The following is a 20,885-nucleotide window of genomic DNA, read 5'->3' as shown; positions in this document are numbered from 1 at the left end:
TAAAGTGAATAACCAGTTAATAAACCAGACCTTTTGTAAAACCTGTGTCCGGTCATTGGAGTCTTGAGTCTCCCGAATACTTCCCCTACACGGTTACCGCTGGAGGCACACAATCGCCTTGCACCGGCCAGAACACGGCCAGACGCGCCTCTCCCGGGCATGCCCGGACTCACTGTTCCCGGGCACGCCCGGTCTCGTCTTTCCCGGGCATGCCCGCTCTCGCCTTTCCAGGGCTCGACCAGAGCGTCCGGGCATGCCCGCTATCGCCTTTCCAGGGCTCGCCCAGAGCGTCTGGGCATGCCCGCTATCGCCTTTCCAGGGCTCGCCCAGAGCGTCCGGGCATGCCCGCTCTCGCCTTTCCAGTGCTCGTCCAGAGCGCCCGGGCACGCCCAGCCTCGACTTGCCAGGCCGCAGCCAAACACGCCCGGGCAGGTCCAGACTCGCCTTTCCAAGGCTCGCCCTTGACACCCGGGCATGCCCGGTATAGCTTTTGCCGGGCAAACTTCCTGACATAAATGTGTATATATATTGCTGCCCGATAAACGGGCTTTTGTCAGAATACCTGAGCTGTTTTGTTTCAATAAAGCAACTCGGACGAATTCCGTCTTTGGTCGCGTCAATTCTTTCGACTCGCGTTGGAGCGCAGCTCCTTCATCTTCTTTTTTTTCTTTTTTTTTTAAATTAAACTGCGAATACATGAATAAATAATGCAGAGACAGGTTACATGCTATGAACTGCGACTACGCAAAACTCATAAATGCTGGGACTGCGAATGTTGAGGCCTGACTGCATTTCACTTCACCGCTGTGACGTTATCGTCAACTTTCACTATGAATTTGTCCAATCAATTTTGTCTGATCGACCACATTATGTGTCTGTCTTTCATTCAGAAATTACAAGGATGTACCCAGGACATCTTGGAAAAGCTCGGAAATGTTCTTTTCATTCAGGTATGACGTCATGTAGTTCTGAAGATGTGTGTGTAAACATATGTGCACTTCCCAGCTCTGACGTCATCGTCAACATTCACTCTGAATATGTCCAAATGCTTTTTTCTGATCCAACATCTTTCGTTATGTCCATTTCTGTCATACAAAACATAATGGCATATTCCAACACCATCTTGGATAGGCTCAGAAGTATTCTTCCCATTCATGTAGGTAGTTGTACAGTCTCTGTGGGATGCTGCTTGGAGATGTAGGTAGTTGGACAGTTTTTGTGATATGGTGTTTGGAGATGTAGGTAGTTTGACTGTCGCTGGTATTGTAAAGTCATAGCTGGATTTTGATCAAGTTTTATTTCTCAGGTGATATGATTATTGCCTGCCCTTGCCTACTCTCAGCTATAACACCTTTTATTATCTCTGGGCATGCATGGTGAGGGCTTTGGTCAGTTTGCTGTTTGGAAATGTTCACCCAGATTTGAACATGGCAGCAGGTCGCATGTAAAACTAGAACGGCACTCGGCAGAGCGCATACCTCTGCCAGGCTGAACAGTTTACGTTTTGTATCCCAGAGTAGACCAGAAAATCACAATACAGAATCACATTCAATCAAAATCATCCGTCCACAACTTTTTGAGATTTCCTGCTGTACATCGTTTTTGGCCCAATCTCCCATTGGTGACGAATCACTTAAAAATGCGACTAGTCGGATCCGGATCTTCAGCAAAATTGAATCGATTCTTCCTTGTCACACACACAACCTGTGCAACATGTTTCGTCCAAATCTGTCCATAACTTTTTGAGATATCCTGCTATGTACCGTTTCTGACCCTATCTCTCAATGGTGAAGGATCACGTAAAACATTCTCGTAGCCGAATCCGAATCCGGATCTTCACCAAAATCTAATCATTTCGTCTTTGTCACATACACTACCTCACTGCCAAATTTTGTCCGAATCCGTCCGCAACTTTTTGAGATATCGTGTTCACAAACAAACAAACAGGGGTAAAAACATAACCCCCATCCACCTTTGGTGGCGGAGGTAACAAAGAAAGAAAATTCTTCACGATTTGACCGAATCATTTACAAGTGCAATCTTAGACGAAAGTACTTTCACCGAGGATGGAGCGGGTCAAGACCCAATGCATGTAAAATATTTCATTGATAAGTTACATTGATTTGTTTTGCAATATTTGTCAACACATGTATGTTTAACTTTCATTGAAATCAAAGGGAAATTCCCATAACAGGTGTATAACCACTATTGACGTTATTGACTTAGTTATTGACAATAATTTGCACCCCATGTCCACTCTTGATCCAATATTCCCCAATAACATCACACAAGAACTGAATTGATTATCTTCCTCGTACATTCAATAACAAGCAGGGCTCCACAATAATTAATTTGAGCGTCCTTAAATAGGACAAGTTGATCGATTTGTGGGATAAATGTTACAAACCTGTATTTGTTCAAAGAACAATAATCAAAATACATTTATCGGAGTAAAAATAGTTATTCTTTTATATCAACAGCAACTTGATCAGGATTCCTTTCTTTTCAAAGTGGAATATTTTGGCGGTTTTCCCACATCTCAGAATGAGGCATTCCTGGAAATCTCCTCTGAGGTTTCTCAGAAAGGTGAGTGTCCAGGTGTACCATTTGGTAGATGGAAGGGTACGGGGTAATGTTATTGTCGTGTCTGCCCTGTCGTGAACACCACAGGGCGACACAGATGACCAAACGAGCTTTAACTCCAAGGCGTTCAATCCAATGGCGCACCTGCATTATACGCATGGGGGAAGAGTGGGGGGGGGGGGGAGTCGGGGTCCACCGGCAGTCTTTGAACCTGCAACAATTAACTCAAACCGACACACAATTAAAATGTTCAAAATAAACAGGTTTATTGAAAATAAATGCCAGCAACAAAAAAATTCACGTTAAACTAATATCCTAAATGGGACGTACCCACACAGACTCGAATACACACAAAGGGAAATATAAAAGAATGAAAGTAAAAAATGTGTGTTTGTTTAGTGGGCACTTAGCGCCGAGCTGCTCTTGAACCTCGTTAGGAATCGTCCAAACCCCCGCGTCCTTGGCGGGAACAGCACGCTTTGCCACGCAGCACGCGAGCAGGAACCAGGCCTCCGTGCACAGTTCACCCCTCTAGCCGTCGAGTGCACAGCGAGCAGGCCGCGCCCGTTCACTCGTCTCTGCTCCACACAGCACCGCCGCCTCTCCGGTTCACTCGGCATGGCCCTCAGCCATCACGAAGCCACGGCCAAGCGTGCCAGAGTCCACGAGCCACGACCGCCTTTCCTCACGATCATCGAAACCCAAAGTTAGGGATATGAAATGCTAACTGCACAGCACCAATGCCCAATGCAAGAGAGCAAAAATGCCACCGTTCGCTATGAACTCCCGGGTGTAAGGGGCAGAAAATGTCGGAACAACGTCTTTTGTCTTCTAGAGGGACAGCAAAGAGGACAAAATGTCGGTGAGAGCGTTATTTTAAACTCGATGCTCTGACTTCATCCGTGCCTACTCCACCAATCAATAGTCCCATCTTAGCAGTCCTTGCGCCAATCAATCCCGGAACAATCACTGCTCTGCGGGGCGTCACCTCCCGGACCTCCTGTCCCTGTGTGCTCACCAGGTCGGTGGTATCAGCGGTAGTTTTCAATGTCCTGCTTCCAGTTGGTTTTTATTTAGTGTTATAAATGCGCGATTGCCTGGCTATCTGTGTGTGTTGCTGGTGTCATAAGAAACAGAGGAAAAATAACAGAGGCCATTACATACAAGGGATTAATTACCCATAATCCTTAACCAATTAACATAACCCCACCCCTCGTGATGGGAACGAAGATACGCTCTTGCACAACATACGGTCTACTGGATCCCTACTTATGATACATGGGGCTTCTTCTTCTTCTTCATGACAATCAGAGCACACTACCTATGCAAATCTACCTGGGCTAAGGTATTGCCTACCGTCCCCCCTCCCCCACAAACGTAACATTATTTTCAAAATAAAAACTTTTCAAGAATTTTCCCAAAACAATTTTTTTTAACACAATGTTGGGCTTCTGCCAATTTAGATGACCTTTTGACCTCTGTAGACAGAAATTAAATTTATTGCTAAGCTATTATGTTTCTACTTTGTGCTTATACAACTTATTTCACACGAAGATTGTTAATAAAGGAGTATAAGTTGTGGGTGGAATGGTGCCAAACTTCATTTCCCCTACTCCTGAAAAAGGAGACGTTTTAAGACTCGATCCCGGTATTTTTAAAATATCTGTATATATAATATATATATATATATATATATAAAAGACATGTTTAATGATGACAGAGTATTGTGATGCAGTTTCTGCTTCAAGGGACCTTAAATCACCAGAAACCATTAAAAACATTTTATGTGCACAACTTCATGTACCGATCTAAAATATATGCATCTGGCAACAACCTGAACCCCATATTCACCGAGGCAGGTCCATACTTCACTCGTATCTCATCAGGTCCTACTGATTTGCTAATTTTCATCACTCTTAAATCGGCTGTCTTGTCTTGCAGTACTTTTTTGTATAAATCAAAGATTCCAGGAGCAGCATTTAAAAAGGAGTAGCTCAGTGAGTGTTGGTACACAGTTGAAATCCCATATCCAATCTTCCTTGTCTGACATTTAAATCGTTGCGATCCATCTTTGCCATGAGGATGTGATGAGGAATATAAAGAGATTTATCTTCAGTTGGAAACTTCAGGTTAACTTTCCCCACCAAGTGAAGTTGGAATTTGTCCCATCAAGGCAAAATCTTCTTCATGGTCGTGTCGATTGAGGAATCTTCATGGTGTACTTTTTCTGTAAATAGTAACACACATTGCACTCGTTTGTGTCGTGGAAATTGATACCGACAAACTACATATCAGGGCTGGCAGAGCTAAGCAGTTTGTACACTCACCTCTGAGCTGTCTTACCTGGGTTTGAATCTCGAGCCATTGTGAATGCACTCTAAAACACTTCAAGAACATCTTGTTCTTACCTTGTCACGACCTTTTGGGTTTTGTAAAATAATTGTAAACATATTGTATCGTTTAATATATAATTAAACAACCATTTCTCCTTCCCCTGCCCTTGTCTAATTTCCATACATTTTCCAGAATCATGCTGTGGAGGAAGGAGGGATGTCCATGGTTCGTGATGTCGTGCTCGTCACGATCACCTTACTCTTGTTTATAGGTGTAATTTCATTTGAACCATCACGTTGGTTCAGGAAGAAGACGCAAAGAAAAAAGTCCTGCGTTCACTGGTAAAGAACACAAGTGACTTTTAATCAATATTTATGATGATTTAATCCAATGGGACAAGATAGCTCAGAAATTTGAAACGTGTTTACATAAATTTTTTATGAATAACCAAAGGTTCAGATGGTCCAAGGAGAGCAGAGGGCCGATATGTCGCTCTACCGTACTTCGGTGGAACGTCAGATGGCCGAGCGATGTGCTGGTACTTCCCTCATGCCTGGCACCGAATTGGCGGCACTTTTCATCAATATTCATAGTGCCTTCATCAAAGGGGCCAAGATTGTTCAGAGATTTTAAAAAGGAGTTTACATTAAATGCTTTTCCACAATCAAGTCTTGGAATTGCACAGGTTGATCACAGTATAACGCAGGAAGATATGGGATTCAGCGGCAAAATGGAATGGTGAAAAATTTGTATTATTTAAGAGAAATCTTGGAGGGCAATGAAGGAACAGGACTTGGATAAAAGTATCTTGGAATAAATGTAAAGAGTTTGGAGGTATCCCGACAAACAAGTGCATTTAGCCTGTATAAGGGCAGCCGTGGTGTATGGAAGTGAAACTGGGGCCATGGGGATGGAAGGTGAAAGAAGAATAGAAGGAAGACACGGGATGTCAAGAAGGATTTTTGGTCTTTCATTGAACGATAAATGGCGGAGCGTAGATCTTGAAGAAATACGACAACATTTCCAGTATGGAGATTGAATTGAGAAAGAGAAGGTTTAGATCATTAAGTCATGCAGCCAGAAGGACAGATGATGAAACAATGAAGAAGATTGTACGTTTGCAGAAAGAAAATGCAAATGGAGATATTCCATCAATCGACCAACTGCCTGAAATAGGTGGAATGTGGTTTAAGGAATCTGATGATGAAATACAGACTTGGCATTTAATATGGAATATATTTTTTTTCTTGACTTGGGTTTACTTTCTGAACTCGGTATATCAATCTGATGAGTTTCTTTTACGCTTCAGTGATTTCTTTGTTAAAAGAACCATGTCACTGATTGTCTGTCCCAGCAAGAAGTCAATAACAGGATTATATCACAGGTGGCATGACAAAATGTACGGACAGGTACATTTGACGATTGGCTTCACAATCGGGTATATAAGGGTTGTTGCATTCTGTATTAGTGGAAAACAACTGCTGCACGTCTACAAAAGTTATTGCCGCTTCCCATGGAGATGGTCTGTCAACTCGACAATGCTGTTTGTCATTTAGTGGTGGCTTTACGAAATTACGGCATGAAACAGCGTGCTATTGCTCGGCAGTATGGCATCACTCAAGGTCAGGTGTCAAAGATCCTGAAACGAAATGCTCAGAGGGGTGTCCCTACTCCAATACCGAGGTCAGGACGTCCCTGCGGAACCACAAGGAGGGATGATCGCCAGCTGCACCGGTTAGTCCGCAATGGCCGTACCAAGTCAGCTAATCGGCTTCGGGCTGAGTGGCAGCAACTGACAAATGTGCCTGTATCCAGAAGGCTAGTCAACCAACGACTGGTTCAAGCAGGCTATCGTGCCAGGCGTCCCCTGAGAAAGCCAAGTCTGACCAGACAACACCACCAGCGTCGATTGCAGTGGGCCAGAGAGCACCGTCAATGGCAGTCAGGACACTGGAATCACGTGATCTTCAGTGACAAGTCTAGGTTTCTGGTCTATCGTCAATATGGCCGCGTCCGAGTGTGCAGACAAATGCATGAAGCCGACAACGAAGATTGTATAGTGCCAAGAGTCCATGCTGGAGGTGGTGGGGTGACCGTTTCGGCTGCTTTTCATGCAGGGGGCAAAACTGACCTGGTTGTTCTGAATGGAAACCTGAACCAGTTCAAGCACAGGGCCATTCTGAAAGAAAGATTGCTTCCATTTGTTCGTGCAGCCTATCGAGGAAACTTTGTCTTCCAAGATGACAATGCATGGCCTCATCATGCTCGCATGATCCAACACTTTCTTGCTGACCGTGGTGTAGAGCATATGGAGTGGCCTGCCATGTCCCCGGATATGAATCCGATAGAGAACTTGTGGGCAGAATTAACGCGTCAAATCGACAACTTGGACCAGCAGCCTGCCTCTGTGCATGAATTGCAGCAGGCTATTGTAACTGCATGGCAAGCCATTCCTGTCCAAACCTTGGCAAATCTCGTGAACAGCATGCCTCAATGTGTACGTGCTCTCCTGAATGCTCGTGGGGGTTACACGAAGTACTGAACTGTAATTTTACTGTCCGTAATCCCAGTCGTGATTTAACTTTTGTTTTTGTTTAAATTTTTTCTTGGCTAATCTGCAAAATAAAGAGATACTTCTGGAAAACGCACAGAGGTTTAACACAGTACTGTCCGTGAATTGAGTTCCATATCAGTTTACATCACTTTCAAGGATCAATTTACTTGCTTCGAAATGTCAAATGTGGTTTTTGTTTCTTTTAAAGGGCACATTAACAAAATCTAGAATAATTTCGACATAATTCCAATGAACTTTTGGTTCTACGTCATCTTGAAAAGTAAGTTCACCCACACAAAAAAAATATTCCATATTAAATGCCAAGTCTGTATTTGCTTGTTTTATGTTTTGGGTTCATCGTTCCACACTTGTTTACGAACCTTGTTTAAGTTACATCTGCACGCTTGATATTCCGTATCCTATAGCATTTCAACACTCGTGGAACATGTTTGTTTCTGTTTTACAAAACCATGCATTCAATACTTTACATGTTGTGAAATACTTCATTTTAGCTTGAACTGAGAATCTCTGTTTTTATCTTGCAGTTTACGATGTGGACGCAAAGAAAAAGGGAAAGAAGAATTGAAGAACGACCCACCATTGGTAAACGGGCTTCAGGAAAATGAACACCTTGAGATGCAGAAAACAGAGGAAAAGGAAGAAGAGGTTCTGGAGATGAAGGAAACAATTGATTTCACAATAAAACAAGACTCTGTTAATAAAGAACAAGCTGAAGAACAACAAGAAGAAGAAAAATTGTGGGAAGAGGAAGAAAAACTGCAGGAATTGAAGGAGAGGTTGGTCCAAAACGAAAGAAATCTCATACAAAGAGAGCAGTTGGTTCAGGGAAAAGAAGAGGAGTTGAAGGAAAAGGACGTGCAACTCAAATTACGAAAAGTATTATGGCTAATGGAGGAAGAAGAACAGAAGAAACATGAGGAAGAACAGCAGAGAGAGAAAGAGGAAGCAGAGCAGAGGAAAATAAATGAACAGGAGCAGAAAAAACAAGAAGAGCTTCGGATAAGAAATGAGGAAGAATGCAGACATGCAAAACAGAAAAAGTATTTTCAGGAAGAAAAAGTCGAATTCTGGATCTGGGAAACACAAACAAACACAGAACTTAAGCAGAGAATGATTGCTGTGGAAAAAATCGAATTCGATGTTAAAAACAGGATGCAATTAGTGCGGCAATTGAAAGATGTGCAGAAACGTACGGAACAGGAGCTGAAGCAACAAGAGGGCTTTGAAACGTTGATGATGAAAACAAAAGATGAAAACCTACGGGAAAAACAGCTTCATATCCACAAAAAATGTGAGGAGCTCAAAGATCGAGAGCGCAACCTGCAGACATTAGAGGAAGAGAATAGTCGAAGAGAGGGAAAGCAACAGGAAGAACGAGAGGGATGTGAAATGGTATGGAAATCGAAAGAGTTGATTTTATTGAAAAGAGAACAAGAGATGAGAGAAAGAAAACACAATGTGGAGATAAAGACGCAGGAGCTGTTGGTAAGGGAGACGAAAGTGAAAAAACTAGAAATGCTTGATTATCAACAAATCCAAGAAGTGCTTGAAACAACAGATGAAGGTTTACAGCAGCAACAGAAACATCAGGATGTTCATCAGGTGCCGCCCGAACCAAAGCTTAAAGGTGACGACGGGGTGATGCAGCAACATCAGGATGTTCATCAGGTGCCACCCGAACCAAAGCTTAAAGGTGACGACGGGGTGCAGCAGCAACATCAGGATGTTCATCAGGTGCCACCCGAACCAAAGCTTAAAGGTGACGACGGGGTGCAGCGGAAACAGCAGGATGTTCATCGGCGGCCGCCTGAACCGAAGCCTCTTCGCAGGGATGAACCAGCGGAGCTTGAAAGCCGAAAAAAGAATCTCATGTTCCGAGGACTAAAGGAAAGCAAAAATGACATGCAGCTTGTGGCAAAGTTGCTCAGCGTTATGAACTTGAACATCAAACCTGAATATACTTTCCGCGTGGGATACCATGTTGGGAAAAGACCGGTGAAAGTTGTTTTCAGATCCGTCTCTGATCGGAATCTCGTTCTTTATAATAACAATAAGGTACGGAATTTCAATGATCCGTCTCAATGCTCCAAAAACATTTTTATCACTCCAGATTACACTGTTGTTGAAAGAGAAGAGCAGGCAAAGCTGCAGGATCATCTTCAGGAAATGAGGGAAATTGACCCAAACGGTCAATATACCATCAAAAGAGGCAAAGTGGTCAAGCAGGCCAAGGGCATCCATAGATGGTGACCCTCCCTCCTTATCTCCCACAATCCACTCGGTAGAACACATACCTCTGCCTGGCTGAACAGTTTATGGTTTTTATCCCACCGATAGGCCAAATCAGGATTCGGACCTGAACCACAATCGAATCATTTCGTCCGTGTCACATACCCAACCTCTCCACAAAATTTCGTCCAAATCCGTCCACAACTTTTTGAGACATCTTGTTCACAAACAATCAGACAAAAAAACAGACAGAGGTGAAATCATAACCTCCATCCACCTTCGGTGGCAGAGGTAAAAAAAAAAAAGAAGAAAGAAGAGGATAATGTACATATGAAGATAATGTACTCCGCCATATGAAGACCTCACAGGGAAGACCTGCTGTAACGGAAGCCCAGCTGTCATGTCGGGCTGCAACAACAACAGTTCAGTTTTGTCCTCCAACGACAACAGAGGACCTGATGGAAGGGAATCCCAGGCGTGATGACTGGCAGCAACAACATGACCTACAACAGGTAAGCCCTCCTCAATACTTTGGGGCAGGTGAGATGAACACACTGGGTGCAAACCCAACCAACACAAAGATGAAGACATTAAATTTGAAATAAATTTGGCACTTCTTCTTTTACAGACATTACTGTTCGTGCTTCCTTTGATGAAGAAGACCATCCTTAATTGTGGAGTTAATTGTAATTATAATTTCGCTGGGAAAGGTAATTTATTGGCATGGTCATCCCCATGCAGAATAAATAACAAGAACATTAACTCCATACATTTCTTTTTGTACCCTTTCCTGAACAAGTTATCAGACTGATGAACATGTCAATGTGTTTAATCTTTCATTTTTCATAGAAGAGGAGCTCGTTGCCTCCTCCACACCCTCACCTGAAACCATCCTACCTGTTGGAATGTAAGTTGTCAAGATTCTTGCCTTACATTACAAATTATTCCAGACTTTGTCCAAACTGCATGTCCTTCACCTCCATTGTGTCCATCATTTTGTCTCTGCCTCAGAAATGTTGAACAAGCGAATATTTTGCTGCACTCTAATCCAGCCGATCACCGAACCAATCTTCCAATTGGTGGAAGACTGGCATGAGTGTTAATGTACCCATATAAAGGTCATTGTGAACACCTGGATGAGCATTAATTTATTGTTTGAAATTTTTTTTCTGGCAAATCCATTGGGAGTTTGTGATGAAGAAAATCAAGATGTGAAATTGAAGGTGAAATAAAAAAAAAATTCAATTGCGATTCAGAAAGGAATGCAGAGAATGCAGTATTTCCAGGATTGCGGTTGTTAAGCATGATAACAATAATAATAATAATAATAATAATGCTAATAATGAATTTATTGTCACATATATGCAATTGTCGAAGAAGAGACTCGGCTCTCTTCAACTCAGAGGGTGTACAAAACAAATTTATTTCATGATCACAGAGAACTGAAACATAGTGCGCTTGACAATATGATCCGTTCTCACTGACATCTTCTCTCGAGTGGCCTTCTATTTCCTGGTGGACCCGTGGGTGGGAGGGAAAAATGTGAAGGCCACGCAAAGACATACCCCATCTGTTTGCCAGAGTTATAAAACTCATGATTACAATCAAGGCTGCCAAGTTATCACAGAAGGATTCATGAATCTGATCGGATAGCCCTGAGCAAAGAAAGGTTTTTACAATTGAGACATTCCATCACATGCTGAGAGAGAGAGAGACATATGCAGATGTGACCGAAGATTAAAACAATGAAAGTTGTAAATATTGAGAGTTAATCCGTTGCAATCCCAGACAAGTTGGCGCCAGTCTATCATCATTTCGGCAACTCACTGACGAACGCTTTGGCACAGGGATAATTATGGACTTTTTCAAGACACGGAGAATTTTACAAAGCTGAAGTGACCAGTTGAAAAGTAAAGTAAAAATGGGCGACAGTTCATCAGCACGAGAGACCGCAGCAGTCCGGGGCTGATACCATCAGGACCAGTCACTTTCCTGACCTTCAAGTTCATCAGAACACGCCGAGTGTCATTTCTGGAAATCACAAAAGCTTGAGCTGTCACTTCCACTGTGGTTGGTGCTGTGCACACCGGGTGATCGAATTGGCTGTAAAAATGAGTCAGTTTGGCTGGCAATGTGTGTCGTCATTCCTTGGAGATTTCAACTTCGGCTTGCAACGAGTGATCGTGGGGAGATCCTGCCAGAGTTATTTGGCATTCGCACTCATGATGTTCTACTCCGTAATTTTCTTGATTTCTGCATTATTTAGGCCGAAATCGCCGGGTACTTGACATCTCAATGAGCAACGTTGTCTTTTCCTTTTTGTTCCTGAGTACTATCTCTGTCGCAGTCCTTCGCTTTCTCTGTTCACGCTGGATGGCATCATCAGGTCGTGAGCATTATGTCCTTCTTTACAATGATTGCTTTTCGTTCATGTTTCCATGAGTTTTGTGAAACTGGGATATTGAAATTTCTGCAGATGTGCCAGTAGATTACTCCACATAACTTGTGCCTTTGGGTATACAGCTGTTCTGACATGAGTTTTTTTTTTTTAACATCCAGATCGGATGTGACTCCTGGTTTCTGTTTCTACCTTGCACAACATTCTCTGTCCCAGTTGAACTGCCTCTTCTTCGCTATTCCAGTGATCCTTCTTTGTCTATCCAAAATCTGTCCAATTCTTTTTTTGTATTTTCCAGCTCTTTTGTCTTTCTCCCAGTTGTCAGTTGTTGCGTGCAGAGGAAGAAGGTGTCGTAGCGGCCACTGAAGAAGAAGATGCGATATTTTGCCGTGGATCTATCATCACTCCGTCATGTAAGTGCTCCAGGAATGCAAGACAAAATATCAGACTCTCACAGATCTCAAGTTAAATCTTAAGGTTCTACTTTAATGACTCAGCATTCACGTTATACCTTGGTGACCCAGCATTCACGTTCTACCTTGATGACCCAGCATTCGTGTTCTAACTTGGTGACCCAGCATTCACGTTCTACCTTGATGACCCAGCATTCCTGTTCTAATTTGATGACCCAGCATTCGTGTTCTACCTTGTTGACCTGGCATTCGTGTTCTACCGTGATGACCCAGCATTCGTGTGCTGCATTGATGACCCAGCATTCGTGTTTTAACTTGATGACCTGGCATTTGTGTGCTACCTTGATGACCCAGCATTCGTGTTCCACCTTGATGACCCGGCATTCGTGTTCTACCTTGATGACCCAGCATTCGCGTTCTATCTTGATGACCCAAAAAACGAGTTCCACCTTTATGACCCACAAAACGAGTTCTACCTTGATGACTCATCATACGAGTTCTACTTTGCAGACTGACAAAATTCGGGAAAAATCAAGAAGTGAGTTCTGCCTCGATAGCTCAGAATGTGAGACCTATGTAGGAGATTCAGGGGAAAAGAGTTCTGCCCAGATGGCTCACAAAGTAGGCCCGTGTGAATCCCGTAACAATGGCGGACTATGTGTGACCTCGGTTGGGCAATTTGAAAGCTTGGACAGTTTTTTTTTTTTTTTTGTATACAAGATCGGGGCTCGTGTAAGAGCTAACATCGATCACAAAAAACAAAACAACAAACGGACACACAAAATATACAATAAAAGGGAGCGGGAGACAAGATGGGGAGAGAGAGGGAAGCACACAAGTACAACAGCAGAGAACAGGGACAACGGAAAATCTGTGGGAGGGAGAGGGCTTGGGGGGAGGAGGCATGGGAAGGTGGGGAGGGGGGGTTGGGGGGGGAGAGGTATAATTGCTAGAACTTCCAGGAAAGAAAGAAGTCGGTATTTCAAAGAAAGTGGATCTGGGGTGAATTAACGGGGATAGAAGAGATCAAGGTTTTGGATGGGGGAGTTGATCATGGAGTGCCTAAGGGTATTGATTGTGCTTCTGGTTCATAGTTTAGTTATCATTAATTACTTCTTTATAAATTTTATTTTTAATTCCTATTAAAGGAAAATGTTGTAATGTTAAAACAATGTTAGAGGAAAGGGGATGCAATTGCAGTACTTTGAGGTTGTACACTCTGTGTGGTGGGTGTACAAGCGCGGATCCACACTGGCGGGAATGGCGATGCTTGTAAAAGGTGCAGAAGCTGGTTCATTAAATCCTGAATGATCCACTGATCTATGGTCTTGAACTTTGCCTGAAATAGACCCCCTTCATGACTTTACTATCCTCATCCCTGTCGTGAGCCAATTTATAGATCATCTTCCTCCCACCACCCTCTTCCAAGTTTTTTTTTTTTTTTTTTTTTTTACACCTCCTCCACTTACCTGGTTGCACTTAGGGTAGCGTGGGGCAAGACGCCCCCATTAAGCAAGATTGCTGATATACTGCTCCTGTTGCAGCTATAGAGAACTAAAAGTAAATGCAAACAATAAGGACACATTAGTGCTACATAATAGCACAAGCACACCAAGATAGAAAAAAACGAAAAAGAACAAGAAGTGAAATGTATATATATTTTTTGGCCTCTTTGCCCCATGCCGGAGGTAAAACGCCCACCAGGTTGGGGCAAAACGCTTACTGTGGGCGTGTTGCCCCTGAGAAGTGAGCGTTTTGCCCCTTACTTCCGAATTACATAAAAAGAAGATAATACTAACGTCTGACTAGAAAAACATAGTCTCCTACATAGAGGAAATTTCACTGTAAATACAAAATGTCATGAATTGTGACTTGGTCAAATTCAAACAGTCATGGGCACATGTCAGTCCGAGACATCCGACTCGCAGTTTGGGCACAGGAACTGGGCCAGTCCTGGCGTACATTGTTCATGTGCCCAATGAAGGCACAACTGGCACTGCACCCACACCTCCCTGGGTCTGGCACGGCTGTACTCCTCACAGCATATAAGACAAGGCCAGTCTTCCTCCTCACTCGAAGCCTGTCGAGCACCTTTTGTGGCCATGACTTTCCCGGGCTTTTGAACAGTTGTCAGCCCTGTCTCATCCATGTTCCACACTCTTGAAGGGGTGTAGTCTTCAGCTGTCAAACACTCCTTGAAGAGGTCAAAGAAACCCTGGACCCTGGGTTTATTGAAGCCCACAACACGCGCTATGCTGGTTGCTTGAGGCTGCCTGAGGGTGAGGTCGTGACGGGAGGGAAAGTTCTGGACCCAGTCCTTTCCTGCCATCCGGGACTCTCTGTTGAAAGGGTGGCTAATTTGAGCCTTCTCAGCAACATCAAACGCTAGACGCTGCATGTCCCGCATCCTCAGACCGTACAGTCGCCTCTGCATCTCCGTTACATGTGCTTTCAGCTGCGCGTCGATCTCAGGAGGAAGGGCGTTCTTATATCTCCCAAAATTCAGCACACCAGGTGCTGCTACTTGCTGGTCTCTGTGCCTTCGTAGGGTAGGCCTACGTGCCGGAACACCAAAGTCCTTGCTGGCACGAATGAGTGGAAGTCCCTCGCTCACTGCTGTCAAGGCTGCAGACAAGTTGCTTTGGCCATAATTGCCCCTCTCTGTCTTCCTTTTGTATGTTCTCACCATCATGTATCTGTTGACAAGTGTTTAAAAATGACGGCGTATTTAAGAAGTTGGTCAACCAAACGAATCATTATTTTGTTGTTGTAATTCTTCTGTTTTATAATATACATAGGTTATAAATACCTAACTGAAATGTTTATGAATGACCCTTAAGCTCAAGGTTCAGCTACAGCGTGAATGCAATTTGTTTTTGACTTCCATTGACATGAAGCAAATTCTGTCGTCATCGTTTTTTCACGACATTTGCTCTTATTTTATAGCGTTGGTCGATGGATTCGCACGACTCCATTTTGTTATTTCGTTCACATCTTTCTTTAAAGCAGCAATTTTCATGTCATTGTTTATACCTTCCTGCCACGTTTTCCTGGGCCGAGCTGCCTCTTCGTCTTTTTCCATTTGCCTTAAAACCTACTATCTTCCTATTAGCTTCATCCTCTATAGTTCAAGCCTACTATCTTCAGATTCGGTTCATAATCTATAGTTCTAGCTACATTACCTGTCCGAACAACCGAAGCCTTCTCTGTCTCAATTGAATTTCTATGCTGCTACTTTTGAGTGTATTTATCAACTGCGCCAGCACTCTATGTAGGGATGGCGTGGTACCATGAAAAATTCCTCCGGTCCCATTTGCTGCATCCAAAACTAAAGTTGGCATATCTTCTCCAACCAATCGCTTTGGCTACATAAGAGAGCCTACCTGGTCTGTTCAGCTGATTGTCCAGGTAGAGATCACTTTTTAGTTCTCCAGACGATGGCAAAAGCCAGAAAATAAAGAATAAAATAATAACAATCTTTATTGTCCCATATCCAAGGAAATTATTATTTGGTGACACCGTAAGTTTAACCATCATAAAAAACATAAAACACAAAGGGAATAAGAAAACAAACAAAAAAAAAACATAAAAATAACCGAGATCGGTCAAACTGGAAAATCATCTCGTTCATCCTAATAATCATCTTCAGACGGCGTATTTCCGAGCTGCCTCTCTCAATGGCAATGACTCTGGTGCCGTCCGACAGTGTTACTTGGTGCAGCATACTTTACCACTGCAATTTTAATAGATTGAAAGGATTCCCCGAAAAGTTTGAAATAGCAAAGCACTTACCTGTAGTGGGGCGGCTTAGCCCAAATATTCAAAAAAAATTGTGCATTTTGTGAAACAAGCACCAAATTTGGCACAAATGTACATTAATATGTTGCGAACATTTTCAGATATTGGGCCACTTGAAATTCCGTAATTTTTTTTTTCAAATTTTTTCAAATTTCGTAATTTCAAATTTTTCGGGTGACACCGTCACAATTTCGGTCTTCGAGGCCGGCCGATAGGCAAAGTGTGACCGGAAGGGACGAGGTTCTCCTGACCACGTGGCCCTCGATCTGGGAAGCGAGAGGCGTTCCATTAGTGGACGCGCCCCTCACGCCCGACTTTTGGGCGGCCCCGGCAGGCCGTTTGTTTTGACGTTCCGTGACAGGCCCCGCACCCCCATCTCCGGGCCGACCGGAAGCTTGTGCTGAGTACATCATACCTGAACAACTCAGTGAGGCAGAACACAGCAGTGCACACCAGGGTGACCCCTTCAGTGCATAAACCAATTAACCTGTCCACTGCAGGGCATATAGAAATGAAGTTATTTTCTGCATATAATAATAATATAAGTTCAGTTCTATATAACAATTTCTGTTATCACCACTACCACTACAACTACCACTACTACAAGCTTTGTCTGGAATTTTGTGGACTAACAGACAAACAGACATACAGACAAGCTGGGATCAAAACATTACCTCCTTCCACCATTGAGTGTAGAGGTAAACATCATGGAAATTATATCATGCCCTAGATTTAATTCATGCTTACCTGTGTATTTGCTTCACTGGTTCACAAGGTCTTTTGCATACATGTAATTCAGACTCTCGTCTTCATTGCTGACCACACAATGTTCGCAACATATTAATGTACATTTGTGCCAAATTTGGTGCTTGTATCACAAAATGCACAATTCTTTTGAATATTTGGGCTAAGCCGCCCCACTATATCGGCCGGCCTCGAAGACCGAAATTGTGACGGTGTCACCCGAAAAATTTGAAATTACGAAATTTGAAAAAAATTTGAAAAAAAAAATTACGGAATTTCAAGTGGCCCAATATCTGAAAATGTTCGCAACATATTAATGTACATTTGTGCCAAATTTGGTGCTTGTATCACAAAATGCACAACAGGTTTGCTATGCTGCTACACTACTGGTTGCACTTACCTTAAGAAGTTGCTCGACCAAACTAATTTGACATTTTGTTCACAAGATAGTTCCTTCAGTGTAATCCTTACCTTGCACTCAAGGACATGCGTCATGCACTTAAAAAACTTTTATTCTCCACTAGCTGGGATACCTGTTCTATGAACAGAAATAATTAGTAAGTGTTGATGCCAACTTTTTTGCAAAACTGCACCACACCACAATATTCATAACTCGTGAAAACCTGAGGCTTTACCATGAAAAGTTTAATTGAGAATTCTTCTTACATGCAAGAGTTATGTTGCCACTGTTGGGATCTCTATTTATTGTGCTTGAAATCCTTCACAAAGAGCTAGATGTGGGATGGGTTGATGGATGTAGGAGGTGGGATGGTTTGGGAATCGGGACCGCCTCGATGGCAGGCCCCATGTGACGTAAAAGAACCCGCTGTTGCAGCCGGTCCTGTACATTTGAAAAAAATTATCAGATTGTTCAATTTGACAATTTAATTGTTCGCACCACCACTGATTGCACGAGGTGCCAACGTTGAGGTTGTGGAGCTTCTGTGCAACAGACATTGAGGTTCAGAGGTGTGGAAGAAATTTGTCAATGGAAAACTGTCGCTCCCAGAAGAAAAACCCCAGGCAGTGTATAAGCATGAACCTCACTCGAGGGCTGAAGGCCAAAAGGCTGAGGCCTATAGGTGCTAGTATGGGCTCAGGTTTGCTTTACAATGAAGGACAAACATAGGAAAGGTACGGCAATTGTGAATATACTGTACAACACTTACCATAGCAGATGGTTTCAGCTTAACGCAACATGAAAATGGCGAACTTATTAATTAGTTAGTTTACAATTGTGGGTGGAGTCAGGCCTGCTGTCCAGCCAATGGGTGGAATACACAGCTCGGCTAATTAGATATGCTGGCCTTCACCCGTGCTATGTCCTGTGATAACTGTTAGCCAATCAGATTGTGTATAATTTTAAAAAAAAGATGGAAAAGTAGGCTTTAAAGGCTGAGGTGATGGATGAAAATACCTTTCGGACTTTGGTCTGTGTGCCAAATGTGTTCATTGTAGGACTAGCGGCACTTGTCTTTACTCTGAAATACTTTCTTATTCATTGCATGGTCAACTGTACTACCAACACAGTAGCTCTGGGTAATCCATTGGATCCCAACTCTGCAAATTGGCTAAGTGGAGGAAGAAATCCATTATCAATATGTTCATCCTCAACCTAAGCTCGTTTGTCGCTGCATTGATGACTGTATTGGCACAACAGTAGGGGAAGAATGTTGGTTGTGAGACACAACCATTTTTACATGTAAGTGAATGGGGAAAATGCGTTGGAACTTTTGGGCAACCCACCAAAAACCAAAAAAAACCCGTCTATTTCTCCCTTCCCCATTTAAGCCATCAACAAAGGTTAAATCCTAAATAGACCCCAAAACCATTTTTCGGTTCTAAAACACTCATATTTTCGTTATTCTCGAATAGGGAACCACGAATATTTGTTTGTTTTATTTTAGGGAAAAACTAAATTTTCTTATTTTATGGTTTCGCACGAGTCAAGAGCATTTAATCCTTTTTTTAAATGTTAATCCTTCCAAACTCTCTCAGTCAAGAGATATTTTTAACTAATTCTATAAATAATTTTAATCCCTTCCTCTTACACAGGAAGGTTATTGTTCTAACTCTATTTTGTCATAATTTTTTCTATATAAGATGAACCAAGGTCCAGTGCGCTTCATGGAGACAGAGGATGTCAATCGAAGAGTTATTTGACCTTGAAGATGAGTTTCAATCTTTTCAATCTTTTCCACAACAAGACTGGTAAGCTATGTTTAAACCTACGAGCAACGGTACCTGCCCTATGGGCGGGGCTTCAATTGGGAAGCCCAAATGAAACGGCAAAATATCAGAAATTTAAGGTTTTTTTATTTTAAACGATTTATATAAACATCCATTAAATCATATCACACGGAAATCATCAAAATCTAAGCAGTATTTGTAGAATCTCAATAAAAGCCACATCACTGTTCATATCGGTAAATATTATTCCATCGTGTTTGGAAAAACAGAGAAATTGGAAAAATTGGAAAAACAATATAGCCTATTTTACTCCTAGGGGTCCCAGGATTACCCACCCAAAATTTCATAGCGTTCGGTTCAGCCGTTTTTGCGGTACCTGGGAACGGACGACAGACAGACATTTGGTGAATTATAGTAAGAATAATTATATATTGTTTTATACAGAACCAAATAACTACACATTTAACAACTAATGCTTTTCCTTTTTTTATTCCAGTTTAGCCCCCAACTCTTCAATAACAGAGTTGATGGTTGAGGTTGAAAATCAAGTCAATGAATATCACGACCTTGAATGGCACTACTATGAGGTTCCAACCTGTGCTGATTTTCACCCACTATCACAACAAGACTGGTAAGCTATGTTTAAACCTATTAATTATATATTGTTTTATACAGACCCAAATAATATACGAATAATAATTATGTTTTTTTCTTTTTATCACAGCATCTCTTCAATAACAGAGTTGATGGTTGAAGTTGAAAATCAAGTCAATGAATATCACAACTTTGAATGGGATTACTTTGAGGTTCCAAAGAGTGCTTATTCATTTCCAACCTGTGCTGGATTAAACCTCCATCTTGATGAACTTAATACAAAAGTCGATCTTCCACAAGCAGACTGTGATTTGTGTCGGGAAAGAATCATCATTTCCACAATTGAATATTTACTCCCACCCAAATAAAAATGTTTAAATAATGTAAAGGTTTTAATGTTGTATGGTTTTAATTATATTTGTTTTGCTTACAATTATTTCATCATTAATTACAAAAAGAGAATAAAGGAGGGGATAAAGGGAAGTGCACTCCCTCCAATGACCCACCACCTCCCTTGTCCCATCCCTTTCCCCTCTACGTGTGTGTGTGGAGAAGGGTGGGGGTGGGATGATGTGTGTGGTGGTGCACAAGGGGGAGGGGGATTATGGGGATTATGGGTGTGGTTTGTGTGGGCGTGGTTTGTGGGTGGAGACAAAAGGGGACGGAGTCAATTTTTTGAAAATTATTTATTTATTTATTTATCATCTTTGTCTTTTGTAATTCCTGTGAATAAAATGAACACAAGATTTCTTCTCCCTTTAAATCACTTAATTTGTATAATACAGGGTCCGGCTGGGAGGTGTGACGATTTTCAGAAAACTCGTACACAGTTATTTTTTGTCGAATTTCTATTTTTTTATTTTAAAGACTACATATATAATGCCATTTAATACACTGTAACAAAGACATTTTAAAAATGTAATTCATGTTTGAATTGGGTATAACAATGCAAGTGGGGGGTCTAGCGCATGCGTGATGGCTGTTGCTTACTCGTTGTTAGGCGCCATTTCAGTAGCCATGGAGCTGT

General features: G+C 42.3%; 1 protein-coding gene across 5 annotated transcripts; it reads left to right on the top strand.

Annotated features, from left to right (window-relative positions):
• Positions 1-681: 681 nt before the first annotated feature.
• LOC137412162 (uncharacterized) lies at positions 682-20,454 on the top strand. Of its 5 annotated transcripts, none has more exons than XR_010981443.2 (7): positions 682-950; positions 5,110-5,258; positions 8,017-10,233; positions 10,350-10,431; positions 10,571-10,628; positions 19,761-19,895; positions 19,989-20,442. XR_010981443.2 is itself a non-coding variant. In XM_068097451.2 (3 exons), the coding sequence occupies exons 1-3, from the start codon at positions 831-833 to the stop codon at positions 9,740-9,742; spliced, it is 1,995 nt and encodes a 664-aa protein (XP_067953552.2). In that variant the 5' UTR covers positions 682-830; the 3' UTR covers positions 9,743-10,301. The 5 variants fall into 5 exon arrangements, 1 of the variants encoding a protein (XP_067953552.2); XR_013621786.1 differs by lacking the exons at positions 19,761-19,895; positions 19,989-20,442 and adding exons at positions 12,438-12,532; positions 19,178-19,291; XR_013621785.1 differs by lacking the exons at positions 19,761-19,895; positions 19,989-20,442 and adding exons at positions 10,733-12,532; positions 19,178-19,291.
• Positions 20,455-20,885: the final 431 nt, after the last annotated feature.

Source organism: Myxine glutinosa, chromosome 1 (assembly GCF_964187855.1).
Source record: "Myxine glutinosa chromosome 1, kmMyxGlut1.1, whole genome shotgun sequence".
In the NCBI taxonomy this organism is placed as follows: Eukaryota; Metazoa; Chordata; class Myxini; order Myxiniformes; family Myxinidae; genus Myxine; species Myxine glutinosa.
This window is presented reverse-complemented; position numbering and strand designations above follow the sequence as displayed.